General features: G+C 35.4%; 1 protein-coding gene across 4 annotated transcripts in view; it reads left to right on the top strand.

Moving 5' to 3' along the window:
* The window catches only part of stau2 (staufen double-stranded RNA binding protein 2), a 153,262-nt gene that overhangs the window by 124,188 nt on the left and 2,744 nt on the right, over positions 1-26,330 (top strand). For 2 of the 4 annotated variants that reach the window (XM_067377626.1, XM_067377627.1), the window contains exon 14: positions 18,751-18,857. In XM_067377626.1, the coding sequence (XP_067233727.1) occupies positions 18,751-18,857 (107 nt within the window). Of the gene's footprint in view, positions 1-1,343; positions 1,687-18,750; positions 18,858-26,330 lie in introns of those variants that run through there. The other 2 variants (XM_067377628.1, XM_067377629.1) reach the window with 2 other exon arrangements.

Consider the following 26,330-nt stretch of genomic DNA (forward strand, 5'->3'; position numbering starts at 1 on the left):
GGACCAGATTATAGTATGTGCGATTATAATATGGGAGAGAGGTGATAAAAGATGATCCAGGCAGAGAGGAAGGGAATCCTATTTCCATGGTGGCATCCCTGTATCATAGAAAGTTTAACTGTATGATGTCAGTGGAAGGCTAGTTTCATGATTCACATGTTAAAACTGCATAATTTCCCACTGCAAATCATTTTTTCAGGATCAGAGTTTACTGTTCTCAAGATGACTGACAAATTATGGCTAACTTGTTATTCAATTTTATATATATATTGCATTGCATTGAGAGTGGATGTAAAGTTGGGTGTCATCTGTCTAGCAATGGAAGTTAAAACCATGATGACGGATAATGTTACCTAATGGAAGCATGTATATGATGAAGAGTAAAGGGCCGAGAACAGAACCCTGGGGAACACCGTGTGAGACAGGGGCTGCATTGGATAGAGATGTAAAAACAAAATTACTGACTAAACAAATTATAGTCAAATATAGTCACAAACAAATTACTGACTGTATTGTGTATATTTTAATCTCTAGAAAGTTTCATTATATATCAAGCCATTGTACTTGCACTATATTGATTGATTGTCTATTTTTATTTTATTTGTTTATTACTTTATCTTTGAAGTTTAAATTTGAAGTTGCTTTGGTTACCTTGCTTATCTGATTCTTGGATCTCTTGTTAATTTTTTACTTTTTAAGCATGAAACATTTAAAGAAACAGTTCACCCCAAAAATAAATCCTTTTATCTTTTATTTTGCGAACATTTAAGCTATTAGTTGAAAATCAGATTCCACATATTCAAAGATGAATTTTGCTAAAGTATGATTTCTTTTCTGCCAAACAGCATTTGTTTTCATGCACTTCTTTATAGTTTGCAACACGTTTGAAACTGCAAAAGTGCAAAGAAGATTTGAAAACTACAGCAGAGAGCAAAATTTTCAAAATGTGATGTTTTTCCCAGAAGCAAGAAACACTTTTGTTTTTGTTTTACTGAGTCAGTATATATGATGCCATATCACTGACGTACACTAGATAAATGCATTTTTTTATTTCATGCTTTATTGCTCTCTGAATTATGGTGGAGCAGTTTAGTGTAAGCTTTCTCTCTGATTAATAGTATGAATGTATGTATTTAATACAGGGAGTGACTGTTTCAAGCTCTCAGTCAGATGTTGAGGTATGCGGTACCCTGCACCTCTCCCATGTGGTTTGTGTTTTGACATGGGAGGTGCCATCCACGGTGTCCGAATGACGAACAGATAAAGCAGCCCTCTCTGGCCCTAATGACGCATGACATGCTGCTGTTTTTTGGGTCCTAATTTATGGCTTCCTATGTCAACAGAGCCCTTCTCTCCTGGGAGGTTCAGGCAATTATTGACCCTGCATTCTGGACACGTTCCATGAGAAGGCAGAATCTGGAATTTTGATTACGGTACTCCGGGTCTGTGTGAATGCAGATGTCTCAGCCTTGTTTTAAACAGTTTGCTACCTCCAATGATGGGCAGGTGTGTTTTTAAAAGCGTATTTCAGTAAATACATTATAATCTCCAATCTGGAAAACGTTCATTTTGATGTTGTGTAATTTGTAGCATAGGCCTGTATGTTATGAAACATCATTTAGATAGATTTTATCAATAAAGAACAACAACAGTTTACACACGCTACAAAAATAATGCACTTTTAACTTTAATGGACTAGCTTGGACCACTTCCATTTTGGACCTTGATTTTAGAGCTCTACATGAATATCACTGCAGGTATAATCATATAATTTCCTATATGTATGTGTGTGTGTGTGTGTATTTTATTTATATATATATATATATATATATATATATTTTTTTTTTTTTTTTTTACTTATTTTTATAATTGTTTTTTTTTAAACATTGTTCAGCATATGTAATCCACATTTTGCATTGTCCACTTGCAAATGAATGTGGTATTCTAGATTTGTAGGTGTACTATCATTCTTAAAAAAAAAAATAAATAAAAAAATTAAACTCTCAAAAAAAGTATATATCCGTATTTTTTAGTTTGTGTTTTAATTTTATTTCCAATTCGTATCTTGAATGTAATTTATTTTATTTTCACCTCATTTTAGTTCAAGTTTTATTTCTGGTTAGTTAATTTTTTTTATTTTAGTTTTTTTGTATTTTAAGGCTGTCAAAGTTTACACACTAAACTTGTTTAAAATGATTGACAGCATTACTTTTCTCTGCACAGTCTAGTGTTGCTAAAATTAATGTTTTGGTTTATTTCAGTTTGTTTTGGAATCATGAAACCACAAAAAAAGATGTTTTTATTTAGTTTTCATTAACAGTAACACTGGTTCCTAACGGTTCTTCACGCCTAACCTTCTTGTTTCTCACCTGTCTGATTAGATAATCCTAAATCAACAGTTGGTGTTGAGAGCATGTGTTCATGTGAAAGACGATGTGAAACGCTGAGGGGGCAGGGGGCTTTTTATTTTAACCTTGTTCGCATAACAGGGAGCAGGTTTTATCTCTTGAAGCACTGAAAAAATTTAACGCTTCCACCCTGTGCAGAGTGCAGCTGACATTTTTACAATTAGCTAGGAGCCCAGCAGACGCGAGTTTAGAACGTGTTGATGAGCGGCAATAAATTACGTGTGAATGTGCGGAGCATTTATCACTCGCCATTTTCACCATTATCGCTTCAATGACAGACAGAAAGAGGGGCTCTTTGTTCTTGTCTGAAGAGGGGATGTGTACTCCTCTCTCTGATGCTCCTACAGAAGTGTCGGAATAGTCTGGAAGCTGGATTTGATAAGCGGCTGAAATTCCACATCTCCCTCCTATTGGTTTCTTCTTTATGTGTGATTTCACAGGCCATTGAGCCGAGGGCTCTGGTATGTCCTGCTTCCAGAGTGGCTCATTTGGAATGGTGCTCATCTGCTCCTCGTCTGATATCCGGCCTGTTCCAGACTTTATGGATGTGAAATATAGGTGGTGTAGGATGGGGAGCCTCTCCTCTCCGGGCGCTTTGGGCGCAGGACAGCAAGTTTCCAAACGAGAGGCAGGAATGTTACTGTGAGTTGTCTCCAGAGCTTTGATGTCTGGAGAACGGTGGGCTTTCTGTGGGATTCTCTTTCCGTCGGCCTCTCACGTTACCGTTGCGCTCCGGAGGGCCGCTGGCAGAATGGATTTATATGCCCCTTTTAAAAACGGGAACAACTTTTTTCCCACTCTACAATAACCTGCACATGCAGAAGATCATTCATTAAGTGATTTAGCAAAGTTAAAGGGATAGTTTACACAAAAATTACAGTTCTGTCATCAATTACTCACCTTCATGTTGTTACAAACCATATACTTTCTTGTTTTTTTGTGTGAGAACTTCAACAAGGTCAGAAAAGCAACATAAAAGTGGTCCATAAAACAGTCCAAATGAGAGAAGTAGCAAATCATTTCACTCTAAAGAATAATTCATATATGAATTCAACATCGCTACTTCTCAGAAAAAGAGCTAAGGTCGATTTTCAGTCAATAACGCAATAAACTTTCATTTTAAATATATTAAAAAATAATATAGACTACTTTTATGATACATTTTGGTGCTTTGGATTTTGAATCTTCTGACCAGCTTATTTTTTAATTTCTCCTTTGTTTTCCACAAAAGAAAGTAACACAGACTTTATTAAGATTTGAAAAGTCATACAGATTTATTGTGAAGTATCCCGTGAGTAAAGGCCCATTCACATCAGACACAATAACTATAATGATAAATATAAAGTTTTAATAATCACTCTAATTCTATGAGGTACGCCCACATCACTGAATAACTTCCAGAGCAATTTTTATTTTTTTTTTTAATCTGATGATTGATAAAAACAGACAGCCAATAACTTTAAAGAACATTTAAAGTGGCAGTGCACTCTTGAAATAAACAGAAAGGTATCGTGCGTTGGTTTGGACAGTATAGTTTTCGTTTAGTTATGTGTTTATAGTTACCGTTCTTATTGTAAATGGGCCTTTAATCATGACAGAATTTTCATATTTTGGTGAACAGTTCCTTTAAACCACTATAAAGAGATTTTCCTTCGTCTCCCCTCCTTAGCGGCTGTAATAACTGTTTAGTCTAGGATGAGGTATGTCACAACCTCACCGCTGTGAGTCATCCATAAATTTTAATTCTTCCATTTAGCTCTGATCCTGTGGTATTAGTGATTTGACGAGAAAGCAGCTCTGACTCTTTTGATGTCAACAGCCTGTAAAGTTGTGTAATAAATAAAACAAAGAGCAGGATTTGTGTTTCCATTCACTCACACGAGCTTTGGACGGCTCAGAAACCCATCTGTTGGACAGTGGAGAAAAAGCCCACCGGTATTGGAGGGTGAGCCTGAGCAAAAGAGATCGTGTCTGTGTGTACACCTGCAGAGTGTTTGATTGCGTTTCAGATTGTGGCCCTGTTTATAGTGCTGCCAAAGACGCAGTGAGCGGTTCCTCGTCGTCAGTGGTTAATGGAGGACTAAATGGGCTGTGTCTTCAGCAGCATGTCTCATAGAGATGAGGTGGCAGAGAAAACAAATGATGAAATGCCGATCAAAGGCCAGCAGGGGACTGGGACTGATGCTCTTGGAGTGGACCGTGGATGAGCTTTGGTGGGAAGCTGTGCCGGACCATGGGAAAAACCCACCGGTCCACCAGATGATAACTTAAGCCTGGGCTTCATCTCTCCCCAGTAAAAACAGGAGATGATCAGGTCTAATAACATACACTCCTACGCCCATCTCACAAATGTTCCCTCTAGTCGATACAAAGAAGTAGGACTGAATGTTCTCAGAATCAGACACTTATGCTCATTGTAGCCATGGCATAGTGCAGTGGTTCCCAAACTTTTTCTTCCAGGCTCCTCTTTTGTAAAGAAAAATATTTTCCAGCGCCCTCTCACCCAACACTCTCAGACCTGACCTTGCTTGCAAAATCCTATAGGATTTATTTGAAACATTGGAATTAATACAGTACTACAACTTGTTTGGCTTCACACTGTCAGAAGCTAATATTTTGAGACGCACTACACACTGTCAGAAGCTAATATTTTGAGACGCACTACACACTGTGGTCTCTCTTCCTTATCTACCATTGTACTGGTGAATCCGAAGGAGATAGATGCCTAATCATATATTATATTATATAATATAATATAATATAATATAATATAATATAATATAATATAATATAATATCATATAATATAATATAATATAATATAATATAATATAATATAATATAATATAATATAATATAATATAATATAATATAATATAATATAATATATAATCAGTGCTTCTTACACATAGACTTAATAATAATGGCCGCCCAAGTATATTTGGAGACACATTTTTGCTTTTATTATTTTTATCCTCTTATACTTTTATATCCGTGCAAAATAATGAAACCATCCGCGATCGAATAGCTAGTCGTTTCGTACCTGCTCGTTATTTGTGCGTCAGAACTGTTTACTCCCGCTGACATTCCCACAGGCGCTGCATTTTGCAAAGTCACTAGGCGGCGCTGTTGCGCGTTCTACAAGCTCGCGCAACAGCGCTTAAGACTGTGATTCAAAGTGATTCTCAATCAGTGAAAAGCGCAGATTTATGTCAAGCGATTGCTAATGAACTCAAGTTGATGAATTATTACAATGTCTACTTTATGGCCTTTATATAAAATGTTTTAGACGATTGGATCAGCCTGCAATAGTACATACATTTCAAAATAAGAGTACCTGTGTATTTCGGGCTTGTTTATAATTAAAAGTCACATGCTAAGTTTATTCTTTTTATTTTGGGCATTATTGGTATTTTGGTTACACAATAAATTGTATTTAATTTGATTTCCATTTAATTCATAGCAAATTATTGTAGTCTCCCCCAGAGGAAGAAAAGACTAAGAACATTATTTGACACATATATTTTTCATTTTATAAATTTTACTAGTAAAATCTGTGTCCCATTCACTGAGAGAGACACTATATGACAGCAAGGAGAACATAGGAAAAGGAGAACCATTTAAATCCTGTAATTTTGCATAATTTACAATGCACAATAATGCATAATATTAGCATGTATTTAAATGTAATATGCTATGTAATTAAAATTAATTTCAATAAATAAAAATACTGTTAAAAATCACACATTATTTGTTTGTCACATGTAGTAGACCATTTTTGTGCCGTGGGTAATAGGAGGATTTTTCGCCTGGCTACCACTGCAAGTATATTTCAAACCTGTGGGAAGCACTGTGTGTGTGTGTGTGTGTGTATATAATATATATATATATATATATATATAATATATAATATATAATTTTTTTTTTTTTTTTTTTATTGTCCAATGTCCACACTGGACGTGACCAAGCGAGCATTGCAAATCCATTTGTCCTTTGTGTAAGAAGTTGCATGAGTGCTTGGAGTACATCAGAAACAGACTGGGCATCAGTTTACCGACGGGAATTTGTTGTCTTGTGCCACATCCAATGTAGATAGCATCACTGATTATAATGGGTTCTATTTGCTTTCGTCGCATCATGTCACTCACGTCTGTTGTAGACACGGTGTATTGGTAGTTACTTGAAGTAGATGTTTGAAGTAGATTAAGTAGTAGAAGTAGTAGACAGTCATCTGCTTTACATTTACCTGGTACTCACAGTCCATTCATAAACTTGTGCATACTTGGTGCGCAATCTTGCATCATTCATTTAGATTTTTACACAGCTCCCTGAAATACTCAATCTTCAGTTGTGCCATCTAGCATTCTGTTATTTCATGACAACAACCACTGCAACTGATAACTGATCAAGCGAGTAATATGAGTCATCTTGAGATAATAAAATTTCAAATTAATATTTTGTTCAATTATTTACTTATGTCACAGGTAGCTGCATAATAAGTGGGATAATTTTGCTGTGGGGTCTTGTATCACCCTGAAAAGGTTTCTTTTGCATAACAATCTGCTGAATGTATCCCTTGTCATGCCCCCCTTTTTATAACTCCAGGCCCCCTCTAGGGGACACGCCCCCACTAGCCTAGTGGTAAGCAAAGATAGATTGATAGTGAGAAGTTTCAATAAAAAAAGACAAAAAGGCTCTCTGGGGCTAATTCACCAGTGAGTTGTACCAATATCGAGCAGTATTTCTCGCTTAGAAACCACTTGCAGTCAAACGTAAAGGATTAGTACACTTTCTTATAAAATATTCTGAATAATTTACTCACCCCCATGTCATCCAAAATGTTCATGTCTTTCTTTCTTCAGTCGAAAAGAAATGAAGGTTTTTGATGAAAACATTCCAGGATTATTCTCCTTGTAGTGGACTTCAATGGTTTCCAAACGGTTGAAGGTCAAAATGACAGTTTCAGTGCAGCTTCAAAGGGCTTTAAACGATACCAGACGAGGAATAAGGGTCTTATCTAGCAAAATGATCGGCCATTTAAAAAAAAAAATACAACTGTATATGCTTTATAAACACAAATGTTTATAAATAGGGTTGAATAGGGAAGCCTTAGCACATACAGCGTAAGCTTTTTGAAGAATACGGAAAGCGGAAGCATGTGCAAGCCGATCATTTGTGGTTAAAAAGCATATACAGTTGTTTTTTTTTTGTTGTTTTTTTTTAAATGACCAATCATTTCACTAGATAAGACTCTTTTTCATCGTCTGGTATCGTTTAAAGCCCTTTGAAGCTGCACTGAAACCGTTTGGAGGCCATTGAAGTCCACTATAAGGAGAATAATCCTGGAATGTTTTCATCAAAAACCTTAATTTCTTTTCAACTGACGAAAGAAAGACATGAACATCTTGGATGACATAGGGGTGATTGAATTATCAAGAAAATTTTATTTGAAAATGAACTAATCCTTTGAATGTGTGCACAGGATCTATGGCGGATGGAGACAGTGATTGCTTTTGGGTCTTTTCTTCACACATCAATCGTTTTGCCTCGGAACATTTGGAATATTTGTACTTTTTTAATCAGTTTTGCCTGTAGTCATATTTGGTTTCTCAGTGAAAGCAATGGAGTATCCTGCGCATCGGAAAATGACGCCAAAAGGGTACCCTGTGCATTAAAAAAATGACGCCGCTTATTTGAGATATATATAATATATAATTTTTTTTTATTTTATTTTTTGCTAAAGATTCAATGAACTGTTCTGTTTCAAAAAAGTAGATTTTTCTGACTTTTATTTTATGCCAGGCTTTACAGAGATAAGGTGGCATTTTATTAAAAAATAATTTATCAGATGCATAAATAATGAACATCAGCATTTTATCATACAACAGCTGATAATATTGAATCCTTAAGTGAATTGGGTGCTAAAACAACACTGCATGCAAATAAACAACAGTATAAGTTGGTGCAAATCATTTTTAGCGAATCCCCCCCTTAACGTCTCTACCACAGGGACCGACTAAATGTAGTTAATGCTTGCTTTCTACGCTCCATGTCCGTGAGTGATAGGCTGTCAGATTCTCTCCACTTCAGCTTGAAGGCTTCCATGTTATCCTTGTTGGATGCCCCCCCTGTGAGAGCCAGGTCGATAGAGGTGCTTGGCCCTGTCGATCCATCACCTCCCTCCCTGTCTGTAGATTGGCCTCAAAGGCATAGAGCTCATCTCTAGAGGAAAGCGCCACTGTTTAGCCAAGGCAGTGAAGGAAATGAAAATGCAATCAGGGAAACCATTAAAGCAGCTTAGAAAAATGACTCCTCACTGTCCTTTGACAAAGTCCTCCGTTCGTCTTCCTCCACCCGCCTTTTAGTCCGCACCGAGATATTTAGCTTTGACACATTCCACATTCCACTTTTTTTCCATTCGTTTGAATCCAACGGTGAGCTGATGAATGCGACTCGCAAAGTAGCATGTCAAGATTTATCGATTGAGCTTACTAATGCCTTCGCTGAGTGGTGGCGTGTTATCTAAAGCAGGGGAGCGATGTGGGGGTGTCACCTGGGGTCCCGGGACAGCGCTACTTCTGATCTGATGTTCTCAACGACAGAGATTGACCACTTCCAGGTTGGGGGGCTAGACTAAACATATTTCAGCCCATCAGTGATTCGGCAGGCTCACTTTATCTCATTAGAAAAATAATGATGTAATTGACTGTTGTTACAATAGATAGTCGGATATTTATCTTTGAGCCCGCTGTTTGGTGATGGGCTGCCGGGCCTTTATCACAAGCCTGTCTTCTCCCGCTTGATTCATGGTCTTTGTCTGGCAGCGCAAAAGCAGATGCTGCTTATTTACTCAGAGACTGTAATGACACACACACACACAACACCGGTAATTACCCTTTTGATTGCAATTTATTGGCCACAGGAGAGGATGAGTTATACGCTTTGTACCGTAGAGGAATCTGCATCCGAATCCATCAAAAGTCCAAGCTTACGCTCGCGTCTCAAGCCTAATTTTTCGCAGCATGCATGGCTTTGGACGCGAGGCTGTTTAAACATACCTTAAATGTCAGAGGAAATTTAGTCGCAAAGGAGGGTTTTGATTGAATTTAGAGACCTTATTTTTATTCAATAGGCACACTGTTGAAAAAGCTTTACCGTACAAAATACGGTAGCGACATTTTATGTTTTACAGATTTAACTTAAATTTAATTAACTGATAATATACCAACGTATTTAATGATGTTAATATACCAACCTATCCACCTTATTTTTCAACGTGGAGGAAAGGTGTTTTCTGTGAATGTGTGAGACTTCTGATTTATTAGCCGCTCTAGGGAAATAATGAGAAGTGCAGTAAACTGTAAAACTGTTTGCGCTACAATCCATCATGTTTATTATTAAGATGACACATTAAAATAATATGGTAAGAAATACCAGTTTGCGTTATCAAGCAGCATAATGAGCTGTTTTTTACGATTAAAAATGACTGGAATTTCATTAACTAAAATATTGTTAATATTAGGGCTGTCAAGCGATTAATCTAAAATTTTTAGTCTAATTAATGTGGATTTTAATTGCACATCAATTTTGGCTGAGAAATTATACCTAAAAGATCATTTGAAGTCATTATTGTGTAAAGCATCAAATAGAAATAAATATTTTATTTGATTCGACATAGAATCTATTATGCTGCGTTCACACCAGACGCGACTTGTGCGAATAAATCATGCTATTCGCACGTAGTTGGACGCGTGAACATTTTGAGTTTACTCGCTTCATTCGCGCATGAAAATCCCTTCACAACAGATGCGAATTCGCGTCATGAGAGGGGCTCTCCCGCTCCTTTATGTGTCCCAGACTCTCCCACTGCTTTCTGCACACTTCCTCTGAATAAACACAACTTGTCAGTGGGGAAATAATTGTAAATTACAGCGAATAAGCTCAATTGGTTGTTTTTAGTTGGCTTGTAGTTTTAATGTGTGTGTGTGTGTATATAATATAATATAATATAATATAATATAATATAATATATATATATATATATATATATATATATATATATATATATATATATATATATATATATATATATATATATATATATATATATATATATATATATATATATATATATAGCTCAAATTGAGTAAAGACCGCTTTTTACAACTAATCAGATTGTCCGACCTCCTCACTCACTTTCTTTCAAACACGATCCTTTTTATTTCTGTTTCTATATTTCTATATCTATATTTTATTTCTCGAATTTCTGTCTCAGCTCGCTACGTCACGTCACTACTAGAGCAAGCTCCTGATTGGTTAACGCGGCGCGGAAATCCGGCAAAGTTCAGATTTTTCAACTTGCGCAATTTGCGCGAATCACGCGTTAAGCGCGTCAAACGCCCGAATCGCTCAATTCGCGCCGCAGGATGTCAATTCGCGTCTTTGCATTGACTTACCATGTAAATCACTCGCGCTTACGCCTCATTCGCGTCCGGTGTGAACGCACCATTAGGCTACACATGAACTTTTGGACTATGAGGTTGAGTAAATGATGACTCAATTTTCATTTTTGAGTGAACTATACCTTTTTTATAATTAATATAGAAATATGAAATTGTTTTTTCAAATAAAATTAGACTCTAAATAAGAAACTAAAACTGCTAGTAGGTGGCATTAAATGTCTTAATGATTAAGTCGATCATTCATTCATTCGATTCAGTCAAACGACTGATTCATTCAGGCTTTTTGGACTTGAAGCGGCGCTGTGCAGACTGATCGGGGTATGATATCAAAGTACCACGAGAGCTATTAGAGAGCAAATGGTTCTGTATAATTTTTAATCGCTCTCGCTGTACTTTGATGTCATACACTGATCGGTCTGTGCAGCGCCGCACTGAATCCTTGGTTGCACTTTGTTCGTTCAAAAGGCGGATTCAGAAATGAAACACTGTTGTGTATTGTGCGGAGACAAACAGTTCTGTTTTGTCTTTATATATTTTCATAGGCAAAATTAAAAAGAACAGACAGTATTGTGTCTAAAATAACACAATATCAACTATAATAGTAACTTATTTACTGAACTGTTCTATAAAATCAGTATTGCATTTGCACTCGTTTATTTGGGACAAAAACTTGCACTCGTGTAATATAACATTATTATATTATAATTGAACTTATTACTCGTGTTATATTGCTTAAAGGGATAGTTCACCCAAAAATGAAAATTTTATGTTTATCTGTTTACCCCCAGGGCATTCAAGATGTAGGTGACTTTTTTTCTTCAGTCGAACGCAAATTATGATTTTTAACTGCAACCGCTGCCGTCTGTCAGTCAAATAATAGCAGTGATTGGGAACTTGAACAATAAGAGTCGAAAAAACTTCCATAGACAAATCCAAATGAAACCCTGCGGCTCGTGACGGCACATTGATGTCCTAAGACACGAAACGATCGGTTTGTGCGAGAAACTGAACAGTATTTATATCATTTTTTACCTCTAATACACCACTATGTCCAACTTCGTTCAGCTTCCGGCTAGTGAGGTCTGATCACGCTCTGACAACAGAAGTGATGTCTCGCGCTCATTGAAGTATATGGGCGAGACATCACTTCCGTCATCACAACGCGTTTTTTGACCTCACTAACAGGAAGCTGAACGAAGTTGGACATAGTGGTGTATTAGAAGTAAAATTATATAAATAATGTTCGGTTTCTCGCACAGACCGATCGTTTCGTGTCTCAGGACATCAATGTGCCGTCACGAGCCGCAGGGTTTAATTTGGATTTGTCCATGGAAGTTTTTTCGACTCTTATTGTTCAAGTTCCCAATCACTGCTATTATTTGACTGACAGACGGCAGCGGTTGCAGTTAAAAATCATAATTTGTGTTCGACTGAAGAAAAAAAGTCACCTACATCTTGGATGCACTGGGGGTAAGCAGATAAACATCAAATTTTCATTTTTGGGTGAACTATCCCTTTAACTCATATGATCTAAAATGAGACAAAAACTCAAACAGGGGCTTTTTTTGCCCCCATATCTTGAATTTTAGAGAATTCTGACTGCATTCTATAGGCTTCATTGCACAGTGAGTTGTTGCCCTGCATCATATTTGTCATCAATCAACTGTTATAAATTACAGATAACTTTTAGTTCTGGGGCAGGGCAAGTGCGTTAAATGCATTAAAAATTTTAACTTGTTAGTTTTCAAATCAACAGCCCTAGTTAATAAATCAACCTTTTAAAGTACAAATATCTGTTTTGTACCTGTGTAATACACTGACCACCACCAAAAACAGGTGGGGATGAGAAAGTCACATGAAGAATCAAAGCTTATCACAAGCAGCTTTTCCACAAGCTGAGAAGGTAAATGATAATATACAAAAAGTGCAGTGTCATTCACACAAATACTAAACACCACACATGACCACCAATTATACTAAAATAGTGCAATACAATTTTTTTTTACCTATCTAATTAATTACTTGATGTGGCGATTAATTAATCTAATTAATTGCAATTTAATCGCACATCAATTTTGGCTGAGAAATTACCCCCAAAAGATAATTTGAAGTCATTATTGTGTAAAGCGTCAAATAGATGTCACATTGATTTAACAACATTAGATGTAACATAAAACCCTAATGTACAGAACTGATTAGAAAAAAACTAAGAAGAAATATAGTTATTTCAACAAAAATAGATCTAATGTGAAGTGTTGCGCAGGGAATTCTGGGAATGTTAATTTATAGCTTTTCACTGTAAATTAGACCATCCACCTATTTTTATGCACATTTTAGGATATCGCATAAAAAAACGCTGGATGGAAACGACAAGATGTGCATAAATTCTACAAATGCGCATAAAAAACTTATGCGCTCAAATGAGTAGGATAAAATTTGTATGCGACACAAAAACATGCACATAAGCTACAATGGAAACACTTTTACAGAATAAATTCCTTGATGCGCATCAAAAAAGACATGTGACTTTGCGATGGGATGGCATATATGGACCAACCAGCAGACCAATGTCGTCGCACAGCCTCTGAAATGCTGTTTTTGGTCATTCTGTAATGCCTGAGCAAAGTCTGTCGTTAAAGTGGTTCAGCTTAATTCCCTCCCAGAAGCGCCTCACACGATTGCATTCACAAATACCAGGTATTTCAATGCAAGATAACATGACAGCGTTTATTGTGTTTCATCTGCATGCTAAGAGGTGCAAATAATTTATTATATATGAAAATTATTATATACAATGGCTTCTATTGCAGAAACTTCTATTTTTCTTAGTGATATTTAGAGCCAGTGTATCAGGAAGTGACGTTTTTCTCTTCGATTTGCTGGATGGAAACAGTTCTTTATTCGCAAATGTTTCAAAATTTGCGCATGAATTAAATACGCAACTTTGGATGGAAACATAGCTAATGACTTGTTCTTTTTCACTTCGAAAAACTGTTAATTTAACAGTATTTTACTGTAAAATAGTTATTCAAACAGTTATTCACTGTATATATTAAGGAAACTTACTGTTGACCAATTACCGTAGCATTTTTACCGTAGCATTTTTAGTCTTTAACCGTTAAGATCACAATCATTTTTTTATAGTGCACATTGAATTTATGTCTTGGAATGGTGTTGTTTTCATTCCCTTTCTATTCCTTTCCATATCTTGCGTATGTTCCCTGAAGTAAATTAAATGCATATTGAAGTCAAATAGCAGAGTATTAAGTTGGCCTACGGATGATTTACACAGCATTCAGGAAGTCATTTTGGTGCTCGCTCTTTCATAGCAGTCCTGAGAACTGTTCGTTTACCGGGAAAACTCAGGATGCCTTTAAATTATTGTCTGGAATATTGAAAAATTTCCTGGCTGAATAATGCCCTCCTTATTGAGCCTTATACACACTTGTCATCAATCACCAAAACAAATTTAATTTAAACCTGATTTATTACTGCTCCAAACGCCGCTGGGAATTTACATGCATGCTCTGGGTAACAGACTGCAGCCGTACAATATGTTCCATTATAGATAAGAGCTCATTTTCCAAAGATTTCACAAGTTGATAAGACATTCCACACATAAAAACCCCCAAAAGTGCTCCTTAAATGGACAAATATATGTGCCGTGATAGAATGACTTTTCACCGTTCACAGTGATTTGACTGTCATCCCTGCAGATGTGATGGCATAAACTCACTAATGTGGCTCATTGTCATGTACTGCACTCATTTCCTGTACTTTGGCCAGCTTAACTCAAATTTTCACATTAGCACATGATGAACCATTCTTTGACATGTTAAGTCAGAGTCTGGGTTTTTGTCAAGGTTCTGTAAGCAGGATTGGATTTGTTTCAGGCCTGTCCTATTTATTGACTATGAGGCTTTCCAACTGTTAGAATTGGGCCTGAAAAGCAACCATTTAAGCCACACTTAAAAATATAGGAACATCGCTGCAGAAAAGAACACTTTTCAAGCAAAACATTTTAAAAAAAAAAAAAAAAAAAAAAAGATTTATATATATACACTACTGTTCAAACGTTTGACATCAGTAAGATTTATTTTGAAAGAAATTAAATATTTTATTCAGTAAAGATGCATTAAACTGATCAAAAGTGACCAAAAAGATATTTATAATGTTACAAAAGATTTCAAATATGACATTCTTTATATTCTTCAAAGAATTAAAAAAAAAAAAAAAATGTTCTTAAAGGGTTAGTTCACCCAAAAAATGAAAATTCTGTCATTAATTACTCACCCTCATGTCATTCCACACACGTAAGACTTTTGTTCATCTTCGGAACAAATTAAGATATTTTTTTATAAATCCGATGGCTCGGTGAGGCCTGCGTTTTCCAGCAAGATAATTAACACTTTCAAATGCACAGAAATCTACTGAAGATGTATTTAAAACAGTTCATGTGACTATAGTGGTTCAACATTAATGTTATGAAACTACGAGAATACTTTTTGTGCGCCAAAAATAGTAAAATAGCAACTTTATTCAATATCTAGTGATGGGTGATTTCAAAACACTGATTCATGAAGCTTCAAAGCTTTGTTTCATTTCAGTGGTTCGGATCGCGTATCAAACTGCCAAAGTCACGTGAACTATTGAAGTTTCGAAACACTTATGACGTAACGAAGACTCGTTTACTGAAATCATGTGATTTTGGACTCTGAACCACTGATTCGAAACAAATGATTCATAAAGCTTTGAAGCTTCATGAAGCATCGTTTTGAAATCGCCCATCACTAGATAATGTGGAATAAAGTCGCTATTTTGTTATTTTTGGCACACAAAAAGTATTCTTGTCACTTTTTATAATATTAAGGTTAAGCCACTATAGTCACATGAACTGTTTTAAATATGTTTTTAGTAGCTTTCTGGGCATCTGAAAAAGGGAGTGTTATTGCTGGCAATGCAGGCCGTGAGTAATCAATTACATAATTTTCATTTAGGGTGAACTAAGCCTTTAAGGCTGAACCACTGTAGTCACATGAACTGTTTTAAAAATCTTTAGTAGCTTTCTGGGCATCTGAAAGTGTTAATTGTTTTGCTAGCAATGAAGGCCTCACTCAGCCATCGGATTTTATGAAAAATATCTTAATTTGTGTTCTAAAGGTGAACGAAGGTCTTATGGGTGTTAAACGACAAGAGGGTGAGTCAGCATTTTCATTTTGGGGTGAACTAACTCCTTTAACATTGATGATAATGAGAAATGTTTCTTGAGCACCAAATCAGCATATTAGAATGATATCTGAAGTATCATGTGATACTGAAGACTATGTATGATGATGCTAAAAATTCAGCTTTGTCATCTCAAGAATAAATTATATATTAAAATATATTGAAATAGAAAACAGTTATTTTAAGTTGTAATATTATTTTACAATATTATTGTTTTTACTGTATTTTGTTTTTACTGTATTTTTGATCAAATAATTGCAGCTTTGGTTAGCATAAGGTTAGCATTGTGTGTGTTTTAAAAGATGAAAAAAAAAAATAAAATGGGACACTTCTTGATTAGCAAACATTAGTGGATTGTTTGCAGATGCCACTTGGTTTGATATTTTGTATCTAAGTCAATAGCATTTTAGACATGTTTAAGTGTATATTAAACATCTAAATACTTTTTGGGACCACTGTGTACTATATCCTTCATAGTATAAGATATGATACATAACACTCATCAAAGTCTGTTCTATCTGAGATGGACACACATATAGATACAACAGGGTGCCTGACACAATTAGCTGCCGTTATTTGATCCGGCCAAATACTGATTAATCAGGGTGAGGAATGCACACACATCTGTGCGTGTGTGGTGTCCACGCCTCTCATGAGTGGGTTGGGGTGCTGGGGGGTTTGGGTTCAGAGGGAATAGGCTGTCAGCTGTGAGAAATATGTCATGGTTGTTGCGTCCCTTGCAGCACATCTGGTGCTCATTGGCAGGATGCTGGAGACAACCAGGTGGATCTGCCAATTCTCAACCCGCTTCTGTCACTGCGAGGGTCTCCCCTCAGCAACTGCACTCTCACTATTCGCTTTTCTTGCACTGTGTCCCTATTGAGCCATGATTCTCAGACATAGTACGTTTATTTGGACCTGCTGAACGAGGCTTTAGGGATTGTGACAGACATGCCGACTATCATGTTCTGTAAGATTTCCTAACGTCCGGTTGAGGAGAGAAGCATCTGCCTGTAATCTCTGATGGCCAACTTGTGTACAGTCCTGCAGGATACACTTCCTTTTTATAAATGATGCACTTAAGGCCATAATAGCCTATATTCATTTGATGTAGTTGGCTAAAACTCTATTAAGTGACAAAAAATAATTTAAGGCTCCCTTTTCTATTCACGTTGGAATTTGGATTCATTTGGCCACTTCATACAGTTGTTGAATGGAATTGACAGGAAGAGGAATTTACTGAATTGTAATTCAAACACTATCTCACAATAAAGGAATTTCATTAGTCTAACACAAGTTTTGGGACAAACCATTAAAAAATACATTAATAATATTAACTAATTGTGCAAATTTACTGATTTGCTGATTAGCTTATTAGATGTTTCCAGTGTTGTTATTGTTAACTATAACCACTAAAAAAAGTTTTCAGTAATTGAAATAAATCTGAAATAAAATAAATATTAGATGTACAACCTAAAAAACTAAAAATCTGCCTTGGCAACTAACTGAAAAAAAATCAAGCAAAATATAAATATTAAAATATAACAGCACAGTTTCCACCACATTGTTTTCAGATAACTTTTATAAAAAATAAATATTGACATCAGATTTGAGTCTGATCATATAAAATAATTCAATTATAGAGTTCTGTGAAATGAAATGTTCTTTATACATTTCATATTGTGTGTATATATACACACACATATACATATATACTGTATACACATATACATATTATATATATACATATATTACAAAAATATGTGTGTGTGTGTGTTTGTGTATATATATATATATATATATATATATATATATATATATATATATATATATATATATATATATATATATATATATATACACATACATACATAATGCATAATGGTTTTTATACTGTACAAACTGTATATTCTGACACCTACCCATCACTGAAAAGTTTCGGCATTTTTACATTTTCAGAAAAACATCATTTAGTATGTTTATTAATCCATTTCCCCCATGGGGACTGCTGGCTGGTCCCCACAATGGAGGTGATCTCAGGTTTTACTAGCCTTGTTCCCCACAATGTAATATAATGTAATATAAACCTGTACACACACACTCAAAATATAAATGTCTGTGAGTGGTATTTCAAATTGAGTAATAGATAATTACCACTGAAAAAAGTATAATCATAAATGAAACAACAAATATTTCAATCCATTTTTATTCTACTTCCATTAAGTCATTTTATGTTACCTTACCAGTTTAAAACTTACAAACTTTATGGATTTGTTGAAGTCTCTCATTGGCTGTGGACTCTTTTTAGAGCAAAACAGGATATCAGTTACACCTGACTTATCAGCCGTTATTATTTCAGCACACTTTGTCTGCACACTTGATTTATTGCTAATTTTTTGCATATTGGCCCATAGCGTGGCTGATCGGCAACGTAAATCCACTCATTGGCTGGAGGACATGCAAGCCTGAAAACATTGACCTAATAACATTAGATAAACGTTAGATAAACAGAGATCTGGAAAGAGCCAAACAAAACAGGGGGAGCAGAAAGCGTCCTGTCAGTCTCAGGTTTCTGATAGTAAGTGTTATTTAAAAAGCAGCTGATGTGGGTGATGTTGTCTTACTCAAAGCCATCTGTTTCCTTACCTCACACAGGCTGCTCTTAGTGCCTTGAAACAGCTGTCAGAACAAGGACTGGACCCAGTGGATGGACCAATCGAGGTGGAAAATGGATCATGTGACATGTATGTACACACAGAGCCGTAAGTATGCCGCACCTCCACCAACACCTCCATTTCAGAAAGGATCACATATGTAAATGACTCCCAACCAGAAGAAATCTGTTATGTCTCGATGATGTTATATAAATGACAAAAGTGCTCAGAGGCAGTCTGGGTAGCTATTGCCTTTTATATAAACTGTTAAGAGATTCTCAAGATGATTTAACGAAATGGACATGATTTATACCTTTTTCCATTTAAATATTTACAGATCATCATGTTAGCGGCCTTGAAATGCTTCCCATGTGTTGTTCCAAGCAGAGTTAGCTTAATTTAAGCCAATATATTGCCCAGATTCTGGCATAAACCAGCATTAAGTGTTTTGAATGCTGTTCTGAAATTCATTATATATGAACAGTTCATTACATAAGTAAATATAAGTTTATTTACAAACAACTGTCACAATGAATGCAAGTATACAGCACTGTTTGAATGACAAGTTGTGTAATAAGGGTGGGGGACACAATATCATTTGCATTTGTTTTTAAGCATTGCTGTTTAAAAAACTAGTGATTTTAAAGTGTTGAAGCGCAATAAGAAGTGAAAGAGACTAATTTCGGTATATCCACGTGCTGTCAGAGAGATGTGTGACATGAAGCTGAAGAGCGTGTGAGTACTGAACTGAGTTCTTTTTGCCGCCTAATTGGGCTTGAATGGTTAAATACGCATACTTATGTCAAAATGCCCGTCTTTGCAAGTATCCTCATAAACACAGTCATTTATGTCTTAAGTAGGGCTGCCCTCAACTAAAGATTTTTCTGGACAACTAGTAGTCATTCATTTTAAGCAATTAGTCGACTACAAGCATGCACATAAAGCTTGTCACAGTGCACCGGCAGTAGTAATGATTATGAATGCTTTGGGGAAAAACAGCAAGGAGATTGCTTTAACATTTGAATAATTAATTGATAAACTAGTATTTTCTGTATTTCCGACTGCTGTGATGTTGACGATGCTGACTCGTCATTTCCGCAGTAGTGAACGCGCCTATATGCACATTTCATATGGATTACATAACCTGAGAATATTTGTTTTCCATTTTAATTGGTTCATTTAAAGGTAGACATTTCGCTTTCTATAGATTTTTCATGTCTGTGAGGCACATTTACATGAAGTTTTGTTTTTTATTTTCTTTTTGGCTCGCTCAAGTCCACAGAGACGGCAGAAAGTGCACTCTGTTTGCTTTCATTATTTTACAAAAGCATAACAGTTTTGTTGTTATTGTGATGCACACAGATATAAGTAGACTCTTCACAGATTCAAAAGATGTATTCCTCCCATCTGTATGACCAAAAATGACGGAGTATTTTAAGTGCAAGTGATCGCACCGGCGCCTCCATGTTAGCTGTCGTGCAGTAAGCAGCTTTCACACTCCGCACAAACATTTGAATAGCCCACATTTTTCTAGGTTAACATTAAAGTGAGCGGCCATGTAAAATGTCTACTACTTACATGTTCCAGATAATAAGCAATGTTTGAGGTTGATGAATGATAGGTGAGCATTTTGGATGTCTTGCCCCATGTACTGTAATTACCACATAGACCACCTATTAACGATCTGTCCGTCACAGATTGACGGTTAGTCAACTATTAGGGGCACCCCTAGTCTTAAAGGAACACTCCACTTTTTTTGAAAATAGGCTCATTTTCCAACTCCACTTGACTCTTCTGTAGTTACATCGTGTACTAAGACCGACAGAAAATAAAAAGTTATGATTTTCTAGGCTGATATGGCTAGGAACTATACTCTCATTCAGGCGTAATAATCAATTGTGCCTGCTGCAGCCATGATACGGCAGCAAAGTTCTTTGATTATTACGCCTGAATGAGAGTATAGTTCCTAGCCATATCAGCCTAGAAAATCATAACTTTTTATTTTCTGTCGGTCTTAGTACACGATGTAACTACAGAAGAGTCAAGTTTTAAATAGGAAAAATATCAAAACTCTTTGGTCATTTTTAAGCGCGATGCTAACAGTCTAATCAGATTCAATGAACTATGCTAAGCTATGCTAAAAGTGGTACCGCCAGACCCGGAGATTGGCTGAATGGATTCGAAAACGGTAAAACTCAACTGTTTAACTCTAGGGGAGTTGGACAATGAGCCTATTTTCAAAAAAAGTGGAGTGTTCCTTTAAGTGAATGTAAAGGGGTTGAGGAAAAATCACATGTGAATCAGTATATTGGATCCATGCGTTCGGTCTTAAAGTGACAGCAGCCTAATACACCTGCTACCGTCTGTGTCATTAATGTTAATCAAACAGCAAAAGAGAGAAAATCTCTCACTGTCCTTGACTGATTCACTTTTGTAACTTTAACAACATTACGATTAAGATTAATTTACACAGTGAAGACTATGCAGTGCTTTTTATACATTTGAATACTTTATACAATTTATGTAGTATTTCTTATTTCTAGCGCTTGAATTTTTGCAGGTAGGTCTATTTCATTTGTGCCTTTGTTCTATTGTAATTTGTTTTCCTATATGCTTGTAATTAGTTTCTTTGTTCTCATTTTATCACTGATTACTTGTTTTCAGTACGCTTGAGGTTTTAACTTAGGCTATTATTCATTTTTTGTAATATTGAAATTAGTGACAAGAATTATGAAATTTGAATAAAAAATGTTGATATAAAAACCTTATTTAAAGCAAAACTAACTATATCATGGTACAGTGCTCTCCACTAATATTGGCACCCTTGGTAAATATGAGCAAAGGCGGCTGTGAAAATAAATCTGCATTGTTTATCCTTTTGGTCTTTCATTCCAAAAAAAATGGACAAAATTCTAACCTTTCATTGAAGTAAAACAGTTGAAAGTGGGGGGAAAGCTCACATTGTGAAACAACTGTTTTGCTTCAATGCATGTTAGTCACAATATTTGGAACTCCTAGAAATTCTGAGTAAATATATAAGTATATTAATAAGTATATTCCCATTCATATTTACGTTTTTTTCTTTTTAGCACACCAGGGTGAGTAGGAGCATGAAATTGTCCAGCCATGACTTTCCTGTTCCACAGGAGTACAAATATGAGGAAACACAAAGGCTAAATTCCATTAACCCTTTAAACCTGAAGTGTACCGCTGGTGGTACACCACCCTCGTGAAAAAAAAAAAATCATAATCAAATTGCTAAGCAACCACTGAACTGAATAACACAACATAGCTATTATTTTAAAGCTTAAACAAACAGGGGGTCACAGCCGCTGCATAATATCATTACACCTGCTGCACCCATGGTACGGCAGCAAAGTTCCTTGATTATTACACCAGAATAAGAGTATAGTTCCTAGCCATATCAGCCTAGAAAATCACAACTTTTCATTTTCTGTCGGCCATCAGAACTATATTCTTTGTTTTTTCTCATTGTGATGAATGATTATGGGAATTTGGCCTTTGTGTTTCCTCATGTTTATAATCCTGTGGAACAGGAAGTCATGGCTGGACAATTTCATGTTCATGATCACCCCGGTGAGCTAAAAAAATTTAAATATGAATGGGAATATACTTCAGAGGTATTTTACTCATAAAAAATTCTAGGGGTGCTAATAATTGTGGGCAACATGTTTTGGAGAAAAACATTTATTTCTTAATGTTATTTCCCCCCACTTTCAATTCTTTTTCTTCAATGAAAGGTTAGATTTTTGCTAATTTTATGAATTAAAGATCAAAAGGATAAACAATGCAGATTTATTTTTAGAGTCATCTTTGATCATATTTATGAAGGGGGCTAATAATTCTGGCCACAACTGTAATGGGCCATGGTTGAATCTTCTATCAAGACAATGATCCAAAACAAACGTCAAAACCAACACAAAAATGTGTCACTGAGCACAAAATGAAACTTCTAACATGGCCGTCCCAGTTCTTTGACCTGAACACTATTGAAAATGAATGGAATGAACTGAAGAGAAGAAGCACCAATATAAAGCTGGGAATCTGAAGGATCTGGAGAGATTCTGTATGGAGGAATGGTCTGTTATCTCTTGTCAGGTGTTCTCCAAACTCATCAGGCATTATAGAAGAACACTCAGAGCTGTTATCTTGGGAAAAGGATCATTTTCTCCCAGTTTTAATTGTTTTACTTCAATGAAAGGTTAGAAATTTGTGATCATTTTTCTGAATGAAAGATCAAACGGATAAACAATGCAGATTTATTTTCACAGCAGCCTTTGCTCATATTTAACAAGGGTGCCAATATTAGTGGAGGGCGTATCGTTATCGTGAAATAAAATGACTCGTATCGTGATTTAAGATTTTGGTCATATCGCCCACCCCTATTAGCAAGTTACAGTTCTGTTGGAAGGTATGAGCCCTTCAAGATGTCTCCCAACTTCCTGTTTCAGTAGGAAACATGTCAACACAGGAAAGAGAACCACTCATCAACCCATTTTATGTGGCATTTATCACACACACACACACACACACAGAGAGAGAGAGTATAGTAAATATCAGTGGCAGGTGGCGCTCCTTTCTGATTTGAGCTGCAGAGACAGACATGATTTGTCCTTTAAATGTCAACGTCTGAAACCTGGCAGCTCATTTCACTTAATCACTAAAAGGATTATAGACACGCATACTGGCTGAGCTTATCACTTTCACAGAGTGCTTGAAGCACACGCACACAATATGCATTATCCTTCAGTGGTATTGCCCACTTCCCCAATCTGTCCACCCGCAGTGGAAACCCTCACGCCACTTCACTCCATGTCTTTGCATGATCTTTATCCTGCTGTAATCAGAGGGATTGCTGTGGGAAAAAGGAATCTTTGTCATATCCGTGATGAACAGGGCGCTGGAGAATGAAATATGAGAATGGAAATGATAGACACACCAGAACGGAAATCACACCAACCCGTTCAAGAATATTTTCATAGTAGGTGTGCCGTAGGAAAAGGTTAAAGAAATGTTTATTTACAGTGGCTTCAGCTTCTCGGTGCAGCCATGAGCTAGAACAGAACAAAGAGGAAAAATTACCCACTTCAGCAGCCCTACGTTTTCTAAGAAATTATATTTTATTCATATGTTATGCTGTGTTCTTGTAAGTGGACACTGGGACATATAAGCAAAAACAATGTTTTTTTGTTTGTTTGTTTGTTTGTTTTCATTCATTCACCAATAAACTTTTAGGTTTCAAAAGTTTTTTTAAATCAAACTTTGTTTAAAGATGATTCTCAACTATGTTATGAAAGATATAATTGATATGCCATTTTACTTTATGCAATATGTGGCCATACATGGGTCTTCCCATTCAATGCAATGTATCTATACACTGTATATAATTTGCATATTAATGTGTTTTGGAGCAACATGTGATGAAAAAAGAAGTTTAGTAATGGGAGTAATAGTTGGCAACATTTTCATAATAATATCTGATATTTCATAGGAATATTGATGCATAATTTATTTTCCTGTTCACTTGTTGTGTCTCCTAAAATGCCTGATAAACACAATTTACATTTCGTTGTCCTCAACTGAGGACATGAATGAAATCAGTGCCCTGTTTTGTAACAGGAAGTCATATTTTGATTAGAAACCCCATAACATTTTCCTGAGATGTTTATTTATAACAAACAATTTGGAAATTAGTCAGATTTAAATAATTACAAAATATTTCAATAGTACTAAATTTGATAATTCATTGATAAGTCATTTTTAAAGACAGAGGAGTTGTTGTCTTGGTGAAACCTCCAAACATTTGGCATCTCTGAAAAGCCATAAATGTGCTCTTTACAGGGCATCCAAACTTAAACCTGTGACATGTATGGTGTCAGAGGAATTCACTAAAATATAATGTCCTTGTATGAGGACAGAGGGACTCATTGAGGTCACAATGAGAAGGGCTGATGGGAGGGAAATACTTCAGTAAGAATCATTAAGATCCTTTAATTTATGTTGAACACTAGTTTTTAATATTTTTGAAACTTTATTTGATCAAAAATACAGTAAAATCTGTAATATTGTGAAATATTATTACAATACAAAATAATGCTTTTCTATTTTAATGTATGTAAAATGTAATTTATTTCTGTGGTGACAGCTGAATTTCCAGCATCATTACTCCAGACTTCAGTGTCACATGATCCTTCAGAAATCATTCTAATGTGCTTATTTGGTGCTTAAGTAACTGGTTTAGTGCTGTGTAATATTTTTGTGGAAACTATGATACGTTTTTTTCCCCAGTATTCTTTAATGTGTATTTAAAATAGAAATCTTTTGTAACATTAAAAACGCCTTTACAGTCGCTTTTGATTAATTTAATGTGTGCTTGATGAATTACAGTTTGACCGGTAGTGTACTTTATTATAATAATTATTTTGTACTTCTTAATTGTTTATTCGCTTGCGTTTATATTACAGATTTTATATATAATTCTGTATTTTGTATATTTTATTTTAATTTTATTATTTATTTACTGTTTTTAGTTTTTTTTTTTTTTTTGTATTATTATTATTATTAGTGCTGTCAAATCGATTAATCTCGAGTAATCACATGTAACAAAAGTTTGTAAAACATACATACAAACTTCTTTGTTAGATGCGATTAATCATGATTAATCGATTTGACAGCACTATTATTATCATCAGAGATGGAAACTTGAGTCTGCGACTTGGGCTCGAGTCACACATTTCGATTATGTTCTCTACCCCACTTCCCTACATGACGACACAAAACGCCACATTTTACTAGGTCTTTTAACTAGTTGCTTATTACTATTAGCATGCATATTACTAGAATATTGACTATTTATTAGTAATTATTAAGCACATATTAATGCCTTGTTCTACATGACCTTATTCTAGATTCTTAATCCTACCCAATACCTAAACTTAACAATTAACTATATTTATAAGGAGTAAATTAGGAGTTTATTGAGGGAAAAGTCATAGTTAATCGTTTATATATGCATTCCCTATAAAACGCAAAGTAGTCTCTTAAGTTTGATAATTAATCTGCTATGTCATGTTTATGACAGCTTATTTTGTCTTGGTAATGTCAGGTTGTCATAACATTGACATCTCAAACAATGTCATTTTGCATTAAAAATTACATAATTGAGCAAATGACACTTAATGACAGTTGTCATAAACATGCATAAAACCTCCTTCATATTCATGACGTGTCATGTCATGATTATGAAAGTGTCATGTCAGTCTTTTGCACACACCTTTAAGTAAAGTGTTACCAATTTGACAAAGTAGCTAGTAGTTATGAGTAATCAGAAATTTATTTTTCTTTTGAGTTCACAACACTGACATATTTTAAGTAAACTGAACTGTTATATTGTTTTGAGTTGTATGAACTCATTTCTTTTAATTTAGACTAACTTAAGTTTACCTGAAACTGGCCTGGGATTTCTATTTCCTAGCATGCTTTGCCACATGGCACTCGAAAGGGAGAGTAAATGCTAAGATTGTGTTATATAATATATTTTTTTTTTTTTTTTTTTACAAA

Source organism: Chanodichthys erythropterus, chromosome 23 (genome assembly GCF_024489055.1).
Source record: "Chanodichthys erythropterus isolate Z2021 chromosome 23, ASM2448905v1, whole genome shotgun sequence".
Lineage (NCBI taxonomy): Eukaryota > Metazoa > Chordata > Actinopteri > Cypriniformes > Xenocyprididae > Chanodichthys > Chanodichthys erythropterus.